Source organism: Haplochromis burtoni, unplaced genomic scaffold (assembly GCF_018398535.1).
Source record: "Haplochromis burtoni strain Fernald_Lab_line unplaced genomic scaffold, NCSU_Asbu1 Contig_250, whole genome shotgun sequence".
NCBI lineage: Eukaryota > Metazoa > Chordata > Actinopteri > Cichliformes > Cichlidae > Haplochromis > Haplochromis burtoni.
In genome coordinates this window covers 140,994-155,276 of record NW_024582611.1, presented here as the reverse complement: position 1 = coordinate 155,276, position 14,283 = coordinate 140,994, and the positions used below count along the sequence as shown (strand labels likewise).

At 37.7% G+C, this 14,283-nt stretch overlaps 2 protein-coding genes across 2 annotated transcripts in view; both read right to left on the bottom strand.

Annotated features, from left to right (window-relative positions):
- Positions 1–3,465: 3,465 nt before the first annotated feature.
- On the bottom strand, positions 3,466–7,632 carry LOC102312038. The gene is made up of 3 exons (XM_005938625.3): positions 7,415–7,632; positions 4,670–5,577; positions 3,466–4,284 (listed from the first exon to the last, which is right to left on the bottom strand). Exons 2-3 carry the CDS (start codon positions 5,398–5,400, stop codon positions 4,047–4,049), a joined length of 969 nt encoding a protein of 322 aa, XP_005938687.1. The 5' UTR covers positions 5,401–5,577; positions 7,415–7,632; the 3' UTR covers positions 3,466–4,046.
- Positions 7,633–9,450: 1,818 nt separating this feature from the next.
- LOC102300055 (phospholipid-transporting ATPase ID) overlaps positions 9,451–14,283 on the bottom strand; it is a 48,463-nt gene continuing 43,630 nt past the window's right edge. Inside the window, exon 28 of the mRNA XM_042227232.1 lies at positions 9,451–14,144. Within this exon, the coding sequence (XP_042083166.1) occupies positions 13,815–14,144 (330 nt within the window). The 3' untranslated portion in view covers positions 9,451–13,814. The remainder of the gene's footprint in view (positions 14,145–14,283) is intronic.

Here is a 14,283-nt window from a genome sequence, read left to right as displayed (position 1 = left end):
ACACACACACACACACACACACACACACACACACCACTTGTAGGGCAATTGTTCAACAACATTACACCTGAGAAGTGGGATGAGTTTCTGTCAGGTTGCCCAGTCGACGTTACCACAGAACAGCTCTCTAATTTTGTAGGAAACATGGTGGACCTGTGCTCGCAGTCGACAACTGCAGATCTGAGGTCTTCCCAGAGCACCCCTGCACTCGACGTCTCCTCTGTCACTGCCACTGCTGGCAGAAAAACAGTCAAGCCAAGGCAGACGGCTCTTGAAATTGCATGTGGATGTTGGTTCAAGAATAAACTCAAAAACCTGTGGATGTGCTGCAGGCAACAGTCAAGTCCTGCCAGCCCCATAGATGCAGTTGACCGTGCCATAGGATATCCAATCAGTGTACCAACTTGGGAATTTCCTATGGATTACGCCGTACACTTAGACATTTTGATAGTGTCATTTTACAGGCCAAAGAAAAAGCAGTGCTCCTCCTGGGTGAAACTTTCAAGGTATAAATGTTTGACAAACTCTGACCTGAAGTGGAGTCTAAAGAAATAAAAATCACTGAAGACAATATCGAAAATGTATAAACAGATATTACAATAATCTATAATTATGTGGATATGCATATTATACAGTTTTTATTGAAATATAAGTCCCCCAGAAAGGCAGGAAAAATCCCCTGTAACTTACTTTAAAATGAAATATGTTCCCTAAAACGGTAGCCAGAGGTACAGACCCAATGGCACCCTTAGCCAGTTAGCTAGCAGCTATGACCAGCACTACTTATACTCCCGAACACTATCGTCTACACTGTATACCCCACTTACTGATTTTGTTGCATCAGTCTGCGTCTCCCAATTAATTTCCGTTTCTCCTGCACCGCTTAGATGGCAAATTTTTTTTTAAATTGACTGATTTTTGTTGTCATGGTCTGTGAGTTGAATAAATACGTTTTATTTGTTATTCCGTTTAAATCTGTGCTGTCATGTAACCGGCTCTCCAAACACTCATGAGAACAAACTGATTTCAAGGGGGGGGGAATGCTCAAATTTTAAAAACTTTTTCCATGCATTAGCTCCTTAGTCATTTTATGACAAGATGGATGGTGTCATTATATTTTAGTATACTTTTGAACTGAGGAGAATAAAGAGTATTTTACTTACCAATGTTGTGTACTAAGCACAAATTATTTTAAAAAGTTTCAATTTGAGTATCAATTTAAAATTTGCCAAACTTTTTGAGCAAATGTTGTATTAGGTTATAATTGTAAGGTTAAGGATATAAAGAAGTACATTTAATGAGTTACAGTGAAAGGAATTGCCTGTAATATAAACAGAACTTTGGATTTTTCTATTGACGGAAAATTTGTGTTAATGATACAAAAAAAACCAAAACCATACTGAATAAATGGAATTTTCTGTTTTATAGCTGAAGGTAATGTCCATAAATAGTGCAGAGTATACTGTAAATGTACAGAATTTTCCATTTTATCATTTATGGAAAAGTCTGTTAACTTCCTTAAACTGAACAAACAAACATAAGAAAAATCATTCAAACTTCCGGGGTATGTGCTGTTTTAGCAACACTTTGGTTCACTATTGCATGATGTAGAAGGCCTTGATTTTATTTAAGTTTTTGTTGAAATTCAAGCAATTCAAGTATTTAAAAGTGTAAAAAGTGAGTTCAAGTGTGAATCAAAGTAAAATAAAATTTCAGGTCAAAACAACAAAAATCTATCTATATCTAAAGTTCCTGGGCTAAAACAATTCATCACTGAAATTATGTTCGCTGCTCTCCTGGCAAACACACTGTGCTGCTCCACTTCTGATATATTAAGGAGACAATACTCTATTTTGGGGAGGCTAATGGATAGAAAAGGTGAAAAGAAGAGCAGTAACTAAGGAAGACCGGCCAACAAGGACACAGTGGCTTCTTGTTTAGACATAAACTTTACTTTATATGATGCTATTGCTCCACCTGCCACAGCCAGCCAGCAGGTACCATCAGAGAGATTAATTTAATCTGAAAGTGGTTTTCCAAATAAGGTTAATACAGTCCAACCTTGATACAAACACACACAAAAAAAAAAAAAAACAAAAAAAAAAAACCCCCACACACACACACACACACACACAGCGCAACATTTTGTATTTAAAATATAATAAATGTATAATAAGGACAATGACAAATTAAAAACAGAAATTTATTTTAGTATCAGAAAAAAAAAAAAGATATTGCAAGCTTTCCCCTAAACAGTTACATAAAATATATAAAATCATTTATTTTTCACTTCACCATTTATTCACAAAAGAACCTGAAAGACTTTTATCTGGCACATTTAAAAAAAACAAAAACAAAACAGGAAAATAGGATAGTAAACTTTGAAATATTCACGCTGTCAGTCATAAACAACTGTTCGAATTTGCAGTTAAAACTTGGTTTTTGGGTATACATTTTAGAAGGCATGGCCAAAGGGGGTGGGGGGGGAGCAGCAGCATTTTCATCTTTGATTTGCAAGTCAAAATAGTTTTACAACAGGTGTTGCTTGATGCCAGAAGTGTAGATTAATTTAATATCAACTGGAGTGAGAATCTGCAGTATTAGAGCAAATATTTTGTATATTGGGGCAACATTCACCAGACATCCCACAGCTCAGCCGCTTGCTGAATGTAACAGAATATGACATGCAAACCCAAAGTTCACACATTCAAAGGCGATTTTACCCACATACCCCCGTTTTGCCTTTTCAAAAATGAGCTGCATATCCTTGGATAATTTATAACAGTTTAGTTCATAGTACTCACAGCATAGAAGAACAAATATGCATTAAAAAAAATTCCTTGTAAAAGAGGAGAAGAGTTAACTGGATATAGATCTAAAACTAAATGGATAAGCCTTCAAGTCATTCCATTGTGGCTATGAAGAATTAAGCAGCAGATAACTCGAACTCGAACCCTAGACATATTAAAGTAAAACTACGTGCATGGAAAACCCTACAGTGTTGATGCTGAAAACACAAAAATGATCCAGCATCTATGAAAATGCAATGTGCGCAAATTGCGGTTCAGGTGATTTGCATGAAACCCAAGCTGCAGCTCCAACTAAATGAAACCTGTTGTTAGCAATACACGTATGAATCAAACGTGCAACATTCACACTTCAGGTTTCACCCCTTTAAAGTGCTCAAAGTTTCCCGGGGGGGGGGGAGAACTGTGCTGCAAAAAATAAAAACAACACACGTACACAGAGCAGAACAAGGAAGGAAGAAGGCAATAGCTTGTGGTAAGTTTAAAGAATCTCGTGGTTAAAGTCAGGCAACCAGACCAAAACTATAGTCTATAATAATGGCTTTAACTTATTAAATGATAGTAACAAAATTGCAAAACAATTCTTTTTAGCGGTTAAATGTAAGCCATGAAGACTTTAACATGCATTTTGAACCTGACAACCAGTTTTTGCTCTTAGTGCGTCATCCCTCATCTTTAATATAAAGCTTTTTTTAAAACATCAAACACAAAGATTTACAAAAATGCTACAATGAAAATCAACTGGACTTTCTTTCCCACTGCTGTCTTTTCTTGACCATTTCATGGCTTGAACAACAAGATGTTATGTTAATCAAGTTATCAACAGCAAGCTGATCATGTAGAGCCTTTGACACAGGGGAGGCAGATAAAAGTGCATTGATAGTTTGTAAAACTAAGGAATAAAACAAGAAGAGATACCTGGGCAGTTATGAGAAGCTGAAGTGTTATGTTCACGATTAAAAGTCCACCTTCTTCTAGCTTCTCAGTTGTCTTTATCCAGTTTCCGCAGTTTTGTATTTAAAAAGGAGCTCTTTGCTTTGAAGCTCATTGGCTAGTTATAAGCCGTTTAATCCAACACCACCTCAAATAGTGATGTTTATTGCACATCTGGATCAGTCTTTAAATAGCAGCAGGAAAAGCTGTTGCTTTGTGTGATTAAGGAGAATATATATATTTTTTTTTTAACGTGACATGACACCAATTTTTATAAAAGACTTTGCAGGACAAGATGTCACCCAGTTATTTGTGGTAGATGAGGAGGAAGATAATGACACCAGTCAGAAGCACCATCATCATCACCACAGATGTTAGGAGTAAGGCACGACACACCGGGTGTCTCGTCAGTCTGAACACAGTGCCGCGTGAATGACCGTGACCTTCTGCGTTCCCACTGGGAATGCCCACGTCCAGAGAGCGGTGGATGGATCTCAGAGACGTTAGCGACTGCCGAGGCCACCGACGTTGTCCGTCAGTTGACCTTAAAAACAAAAATTAAATAAATTCAAACTAAATGTTTTATGCATTTATTTAAATAATTTAGTTCTTCGCAGTTACCAGTGCAAAAATATTTAGAAAAAAAATACACAATCCATCTATACACACACCTTTTGCTGATTAATAACTGATATATTGCTCCGACCCAATTTCACAGCTCTACTATCACCAGTAAAATACATTTCAGATAAACAGCGCGACTTGTTGATTTCACTCCAAAACAACATTAAGATTAATATGAGTATTAAAATATTCCTGCTATTCAGTTTTTCCTTTGCAATACTGGGGAAATCTAATAAGAAAATATTTGAACTTTCAAAGAACCACTTGGACAAAAAGGCAAGAAGAAGGCTTTCACCCTCACTGACCTTTTGACCTCCAGCTTCCCTTTGCTGCGGAGGAAACGGATGCTGTAGACTCTCTGCATAGCAGCTGGAAGGTAAGACAAAACATCTGAGTCTGTGGCCAGTTTTGGCAGGCCGAGGGAAGGCAAGGGTGTAAAGCTGCGGCACAGCGGACACTGAATGGCGTTGGGCTCGGCCGACTTGACGTTCATGCGAGCCAGGCACTCCAGACAGAATGTATGCTTGCACTGCAGCATCTTGGGGCAGCGGAAGACATTGTTGAATTGACTGAAGCAGATGGCACACTCCAAGTCTGGACAGTTTTCCTCAGAGCACTGAGTTGGGAGGGGAATGGGATGGAGGTCTGTGGAGGGGATGATCACAGAGATCTGATATGAAGACGGGGTGCCAAACGCAGAGTAGGGATTTGCTGTGAAACCAGGTTCTGGGGTAGAGACTGAAGCTAGATCAGACTGAGACCTGGCTCCAACACTGAAGTCTGGATTTGAAGCTGGAAGCGAGAATGTAGAACTTGGCGATCGGACCAGGGTTTGGGGACCTTCTTGGTCTGATGAGGCCTCGTGTGGAGGAATGTTGTGGCCTGAAACTGTAGCAGAACTATTATCTGGGTGGATGACTGGAGAAGACTGATCGCACGATGGAGCTAAAGCCAATTCTTGGGGTGAACTTTGAGAGCGAGATGCTGCGGCACCACTCAAATGAGAGTCAAGATATTCATTTCCGTAGGGATTCATGTCTCATGTGCTGACACGCTGACAAGCTGACAACACAGGAACAACAAAGCTGCAACGAGATGAAGCTTGAGCCTTCAGCAGTAACCAGGGACGAGACGCATCAGTTATGGATTAACAGACTGGACAGAGGGATGCTGCTGCTCCCTAATCTTCAGATCATCACACCCTTTCCACACTCTAAAAAGGAAACACACTGTCAATAACCAAAACTACCACTATTATATATAAATCTTATTGCCTCAATTGAATCTAAACACTGACAAATCCACTGAACAGCTACCCTGAGGTACCGTCCCTACACACTGCTCCCCGGGCACCCAGTGGCTGCCCATTGCTTCACTGAGTGAATGGGTTAAATGCAGAGAGGAATTTCCCCACAGGGATCAATAAAGTATACATCATTATTATTATCATTATCAATATCAATATCAATAATAATAATAAACTGAAAGACCAACTGTGACCCAAGAAGCGAGGTTAACACAATATTTATGTAAACACAGGTATCGAGGGGCATAAATGTGTACTGGATACTATTGTTTAAATACTGCAATCTGAAGAGGCAGAAGTAGCTTACGCATCATATTTATGGCTGTTGTGGGCACTTAACAATTTTGCTCATCTATATCAGTGCTGCTGCTGGTGAAGCAGACACAAGAGTGCTTCTCCTTAAAACATCAGATCTGCATAAAACTATATTCAACTATTTTAAAACTACCAATTTCCAAGGGCCTGTGCATAAAAAAAAATACGCCACTTTCTTAGAAACTACAGAAAAGGACAAACTGACAGTTTGCGAATTCAAAATGCAACAAAAAGCACCAAAAAGCACAAAAGCTTTTCACTGAAGCCATTCCAGCTTTGCAGGCAAAGCACACTTCTACATTCACATTCATGCTGTCTCAAACACAAAGTCCACATACACTTCTCTACCAAACTTTTGACCACACGTTTGATCTTTAAGACCTCAGTCTGAAATTGACACAAATGACTTTAAAATATACATATAGGGTGCTCAAGACACCTGGAATAGTTTTTAATTTTCAAAACTAAGGATTTCTAGCAGTCGGCATTAAAAAAACAAACAAAGAAAGAAAGCGCTTACCGGTACCACCTCCTGTGGTTCTCTCACATCAGCTCTGTATTAAACTGGCAACATGTTTCCACTGGTTTGCATAGCTTTACGTAAAACTGAATTACAGTCTGTGTTTTAATAAACAACATGGTGCTAGAGCCACGTTCCACAGAGTGTCCAACTGCACAGGAATTTGCATTGTCCGGTTTATTTACAAAAGGCAAATGTCATGCAAAATAACACCGCGGCCTGCTCGCTGTGACAGTCTAAAGCACACGGAGCAGGAATCACCTCAGATGCTCTAACGTGTAACTGAACTCAAACTTTTACATGAGTCATCCTCTATGAGGTTAGCATTTTTTCGTATTTACATAAAGACTGGCATTTCCTAAAAGAGTGGACACAAATATGAATGCGTCAAAAAAAAGTCAGTCTGTGTGGCGTTTTTAAAATTAACCCCATAAGGAGTTCATCAATATGGATACATATAAATAATTTTGCGACATTTCAGATGTTTTCTTATATTGCAGTAGGCCAAGTTTTCAAGATGGAAACGATGATCCACAACAAGGTGTTAGGTGAAGAGTTAAGTGGGGCATAAAGCTAGCTCGGAAAACCAAAACAAAACTTGAATCTTCATCAACAACAAAATCAACACATTACACTCTTTAACCATAAAGAGGATAAAACGATGACACCATTTACTTCATGTAAAACAGCTGGAGTGGGAATTAAAAGACAGCAAAGATCAGAAACGATCAGTTCTTTCGTCACAACTTTACACAACACAAAGCCGAATTCGACTTAAACCTCTCTCGATGTGTAAAACCTCTACGACAAGTCGTTCTGCCCAGTGTATGCGCTGGTGTATACAACAAACGTAAAATTGTTTGATTTATGAGTGAGGTGTGGTGAGCGTGCAGAGAAAACTGCTCTTACCGCTCATAATCATCGCTATTTGCAGCCTTTTCTTGCCCCACGCTTCACCATTATGAGTCGGTGCCTCGGATAAAACGACCCTTCGGGTTTAACTGTAACTGCCAAAGTTGGTTTTGACTTCTGTCCAGCTCAACTTCTCGCTTTCGTATTTGAATGAAAGGCGGAAACGGGTTTAGTCAAATCACCCACTGGCCCAACACTCCGGCTAGGCTGTTTAAAAGCTCATACACACCTGAACACAGTGATGCTGATTAAAGGATCAACGGAGAGGAGAAATTTTCCACCTGGTTTCACACCAAGTTTCAGCTTCCGCTCAAACCCATCACTTGGAAATCAGTGTATTTCATTTCCTCCATCGTTTCCAGGTATTCATTAAAGCGAGTTTTACTACCCACCTTCGTAAATGTCATCATCTTTATTCACTGTAATATTTAACTTTTGGGTGACAGCACAAAGACAGAGGGAGGAGAGGAGAGAGCAAAGAAAGACAGAGCAAAAAGAAGCGGGTAAGAGTCGACATGTAGTCAAATTCTCCAATTATTATAAAGCTGTAGCTTCTATTTCACCCACATTCAATTCTGATGATTTCACATAACTTAGCAGTGTTTTGTCCTGTTGTCAACTGTGGATCCCCCACTTGCTCTTATGATCATAAGATTATATTTGTTATTTTCTAGTTTGTAGCTGAGTGAGGAGGATGAATGGAATGAATGGAATACTGAAGCTAGCTGGAAAAACAAGAACTAATTTTCACAATGTAGTTTTTCATGCGTTTCATGGATGCTTTGCGTGCTTTGCAGTAGCACACTTAAAAAAATGCCAGTGGACACTGCAAACAGAGCATATTGATATGGATGGCAGCATTTAACAGGATTAACTATAAACAGGATGGCTGCCACTACATTGATGCCACGGACTACAAATCTGTTCTCCATGTGTGAAACTGTGGCACATGATGCTCTGTGCTGAGTCTGTGCAGTAAAGGGAGGGTTTGCATCAATTCAAAAACTTTAATATGAAACAACTCTGTTACCAGTTTGCTTCGTGTGCAGGTCTGTGGAGTGGCAGGGTGATTTTCCAGTGTCTGTACTGAATAATGTTACTTTAAGTGCTTGATAATTTAGTGGACTGCCTCTATGTGATCTCATCTCTCGTCTTATCTGCTTTGCCACAAATGGTTCTTTAAGTTTTTCCTCTGGTTTGACAACTAAAAGCTCCACCCTAAAACAGGTGGATTAGATTGAAATCTGATCATTCGCTATGAATTATTCTTAGACGCTAAAATATCCAACTAATTATGTTGCTTTTCAATGTAACATTGTGATATTTACCCAATTGAATTGAGGTTTGCAAATGTGAAAAGGGTTGATTACATTTGCAAACCACATTTCATTAGTATTAATGACAAGGTACATAGTGTGTTTGGTGACTGACATAAGGAGAAGGATTCATGTAGTATCGCCCACTATCACAACTCATCTATTCTACTTTAAAACTTTTAGAGAAAAGATGTGAGGGCCACTTTTCAGATTCAATGTATAAAATCTATAGTGCTGTTGAATGTTATGGAACTGAGTGACACTGAATGACAATGAGGGGAACCATTATTTTGATTTAGAGAGGGGACTGTCCCTTTGAATGATGCTCTGCAGCTTTAGTTAACTACCTTTGTTTTGGGGTTTTTATTGTAACGTCTCAGACAGTGTATGTTGGCAGGAGCTCTCTGTGGTAATTTATTAAAACAAATGGAAAAAAGCAAGCAAAACCAGAAAGTAGGCAGAGATCAAGGTTCACAAAAATGTCATGACATCAGAACAGGTTAAAAAATCAGCAGGTTAAGGAACATTTGAGGCGGTTACGATAAAACGGTTGTTGTAGACTTTCTTATGTTCCAATTATGTGCAAGTATAACTGCAGTGGAAGAAAACTCCAGCTATAGTTTCACTTTGCAGCATTTTTATTACTTACTATTAACTTACTGAGAAAGTAGTGCAACGTATTAATAACAAAAACAAGTAAAGAGTGTAACGATGAAGTATGTTGATCTTTCAAATCTTTTTATTGCAGTAAAAACGTTTTAAGGTACAAAACAACATGAAGGAGATATCAGAAAGAGCAGTGCTAAGTTGATTTTTGTCATGTCTGAGAAACAATTGTCAAAAATCCCTTATGTTACACTCAAGGCAGCAGATGCAGTAATAATAAAAATAAACTTATAAATGCTGGAATTTATATGTATGGCTACCATTTATTTTTTTTAATATACCACTTGGAAAAGGTGTTTTGGACTGCGACTACCCTTAATTAATTTATTATGGATCAATAAAACAGACAAAACTCTGTTAAATTATGTTTAACTGTTTATTTAAACAAGATTCTTCCCTCTTCCTAATTAAAGATGCTGTCCAAAATAAAAAGCCATGCTTGTGACACGTGCACAAGCATCTAAGAGCTCTGGAGGATTTGCATTTTATTTATTTACTAGCTGTCAGAAAAAATGGGAAGTTGGATCTAATGTAATGAAATTAGAAACATCTGACTCAAAGCTCGACTTGCTCTGTTGATTTTGACTTTGGGCTAAAGGTCAATTGCAGTATCATTTTCCAAAACAACAGAAAATGTTTTTTCCATTTATACCAACTCTGAACTGTTTCTATAAAGAATGCCTGTGCTGTAAATAATGTAAATAATAACTGTGATATAAACCAGTTTCACCACACTCACTTCCAGCATTAATTTCTGTGTGACTTTGTAGTTTATTCTAAAGTCACAATGTATGAAGCCTTTAAAAAGTATCGTTGGGGGTTAAATTTTACAGAGTCAACATTCACAACCAGACAAGGAGCAAAAAGGGGAAATTGGACATTAAACATCATTAATTTACAAATACCAAACCAGTTTTGGACCACTGTTTAAGCTTTCAGTGATCATTAATATAACAAATAATCAAAAATCACTGTATAAAATAACATTTTTCCTTTTTGAACTTAAAACATCTGCAATCAGCTTTGATTTGGTTTTTTTAACAGCTTTATCTTTGATCAAACATTCTTAGTTGCATAAAATAAGAAAAGTAAGAAAATATCATTTTATCTGAATAATAAGGCAGCATGTGTGTTTTCTTTTGCTCCAATTTTTAGCAGGCTGATACAACACTTGAAGAAAGAGATGGTGATAAAGACAAATGCAGACATACATTACAACTTAAAGCAAATACATGAAATTCAAATGAAAGTGATTACCAAGCACGCGATCTGATAAATACAATGAGGTATAAATATTATTATTTATACAGCACAGTCCATAGGAATGATCTGAGCAGTGTTTTTAAACCCTGTTCGCACTCACTGCAGGTTTTAATGCACGAAAAAGACAAAAAACAAAACAGGTGCTCAGTGGCATGAAGACAAATGTGAAGCCAAATGTGTCCCTGAACGGATTAAAGGATTTCTTAATCAACTCTGTAGTGTGTGTACATTGTGATAAACCTCCCAAACACAGGTAGATGTTATCAAGTTTCTACAGCATGTCTTACTTGGATTAGGTTCTATACAGCCATCAGAGTCCACTTTCTTGTTCGATGAGGAACAGGTTCCCCTTTTGGTTTTGCTAGTTTAATGGCAGAGGAAAATCGGACATTAGTGAGGAAGCACAATCTGCCACAGAAGGTGTGTTTCAGACACACCGGGATGCCGGAACTCAATTCAGTCTGTTAGAAACAAGCTCCAGACAGCATCTGGATGCATCAGCTGCTGTAACCAAAACGTAAATCAAAAGGAAGGAATATAAAGTTGCACTGCAGAAAATTGAAGATCACTTTTTGGAAACATAAAGAACAATCTGTCCTTTAATTTTTGGTAAAAAATAATAAGCCGGTAGACCGGAAACCTTTGGGTTGGTATCCCCGTGCTGTTCAAGTAGGATATGCCCTTTAACTTATTTACATTACCACTGTGCTCCACATGTTGCACCATTTGATGACTACAGCACAGCCACATAAACATGAAAGGGTTTGTTAATGTATAACTGCAAAAGTTATTTTTGGTCCACTCTCTTATAATGAGATAAAGTTTGGGTTGATTTTGATTTATAAGATATTGACGTAAAAGCCTTGAACACCATTCCCACATTTGTCACCAAGCTGGGAATGTTTGGAGTCATTCAACCAAGGAGTCATATCTTCTCGTTAATTCTGTTTACACGCTGATGAATACTGATACAATGTCCAAAATATGTGTATGTACTTTTCACATATCTCTTCAATTATCTCGTGAGTTCCTCACATTTATTTTGCAATTTATCCTTAAAAGCAGCAGACTGGGATCATTGAACAGGTGTTTAATATCAATCAAATGTGGCAGAAATCAAAAATGGGCTGTGGGGCTTCATAAGAAATTGACCTTTACTAATAATTTGTTTTAGGTAAGCAATAACTTACTTGAAGCAAAGAGTATACCTCATTATACTCCAGGATTTATTTTATTATTTAAATATCTAAACAGTTTGGATGTAAATAAAAAAAAAAAGATATTTTTTGCCAAGTTTTCCCAAATTTGGCAAGTTTGGTGAAATGCTTTCAGCACACAAGAAAACAATAAACACAAATAAAAACAAACAAACCACAAAGTGTAAACCTGGAATATTATGGCCATATAAACATTATTATTGCTTTTTATTTTGGTGTATTATGGGGTATTCACAGTGGTGGGTAGTAACTAATTACATTTACTCAGTTACATTTACTTGAGTAACGTTTTGGAGGAAAAAAATGCTTTCAAGGAGTTTTTCTACACTGTACTTTTTACTTTTACTCGAGTAATAATATTATGAAGTCTTGTTACTATTACTTGAGGAAAAAATTCTTGCTACTCTACTCAGTGTGAGTAACTTCATTTAATGAATAATAAACAATAATAAACAAAATAATAACCAAAAATGCACGAGACACAGACACAGACCTACAGTTTATGTCAAAGTGAGACTTCTTGTTTGTACATAAGGTTTGTTGTTTTAATGTTATTCTATCTGCTAAGCCTGTTGTGCCATTTGGAGAAGTAAAGTATCACCATGTATTGTTACTGGAAGTACTTTACCCAATTCTAGCAACATTTATATTACCTTCTCTAAATATTAGTTTCATAATGATTTTGAAAAGATTAGATTTATTATTTTGTAATTATGTTTTTTTTTTTTAATATGTAGTATTTTTATTTTGCTTTTCAGTATTAAACTTTATATTTTTGTCTGTCTGATTGGCTCATTTTTAAACATTAAATCAGATGTTATTATCAGTTACTCAGCACTCAAGTAGCCATTTTCACTAAATACTTTTTTACTCTTACTTGAGTAATTTCTTGGATAGCTACTTTTTACTTTTACTTGAGTAAAACTATGTTGAGGTAGTGCTACTATTACTTGAGTACAATGTTTGGCTACTCTACCCACCTCTGGGTATTCAGGGCGCTCAACTTTAATAAAATAAATAAACTCATTATGGGGCAGAGACCTCACAAATTTAAATTTTGTACAAATGTTGCTACAACGCCAACGATATTTCTCTCCATTGAAATGTTTTAATTCATTTTTGGATCAATAACAGTGTTTAAATAAGTCTCAACTGACTCTATCAACATACCAAAATCTACTTTCTGTGACTTTTTGGTTTTACCAAACCTTAAATTTAAGTGATGCGATTCCTCGACATTTCTCTTGTAAATTTATGAGTTTTCTTCTCTGAGTATTACACCCCGCTCCACCCCTGGGCCCTTAATATGGTATTGTATTAGAAGAAGCAGTTTATGATATGTTTGGTTATTCCCCACTGCCACTGTGACACAGCCAAAGTGCTGACCGCTTGTACAGCTTTCAAATTAAGAAAATAAAATGCTTTAAAAAGATTTTAAAAAGTCAATATCTTGTGCAACATGGCTTTGCTCGTTATTTCCTCTGCAAACACTGCTTTCCAGCTGGACTCCCAGGTGGACTGGGTAGCCTGTAAACATGATGACATATTGTTTCCTTTCCTATTTGAAGACAAAGCACCCGGTTGTTATCTATATTGACAGAAAGCTTTCATTAATCACCCTCTCATCCGCTGGCATCTTAAGAAGACGATTCATATACCCATCATAAGTGGCTACATTTGTTGCTGTAGTTCCCTTTGATGACACCATTTCAGAGAAAAATGTAAGGAGCTAAAGTCATGTACTCTTCAAACCTCGTCTTCTGTGTAGGTATGAAAAATCTTTGACATGAACTTCTCTGGAAAGCCCAAGCAAGCTCTTCATTGCAACAAATAGGACCTTTGAACACTTCTGGCTGCCAACATCATGTAGATCTACAGTCAGTAGTTAATTATTTGCTCCCAAATTTCTCCAAAGAATCCTAAATGTGCTGTTCATCAGGGAGCAGAATCTGTGATTGTCCTATACATCTGCAGGGAAGTCACCTCCACGTCTGGGACCTTGTTATTCTGAGGACGTCCCGTTGGGCTGTAACCGGCCGATCGTCCCATTGGACTGAAGCTAGTAGTGGTGCGGCCTGCGTGGGTGAAACCAGAAGATCGTGTCAGGGCAGGACGCCGCAGGAACCGACCTGATGTCACCAGGTCCCCATAGCCCTGTGCGTGCGAGAAGGCGTAGCCCGAACGGCGGGAGCTGGTGCGACGGATGCGGGCACGTCGAGTTGGTGGAGCAGGTGTTGCTTTCGCCTGCCTCACTTTGAACATAACCTAATATTTGGGGAGGAAATGAGACAGTTATAATGCAGGAGTGGGTGTTTTAAGGAAACATTTAGTTAAATAAGAAGCCAGAAGGTTAATGAGTCCATCTTAAACATATTGTATATGTGAGAAAACCTTTAAAAAGACA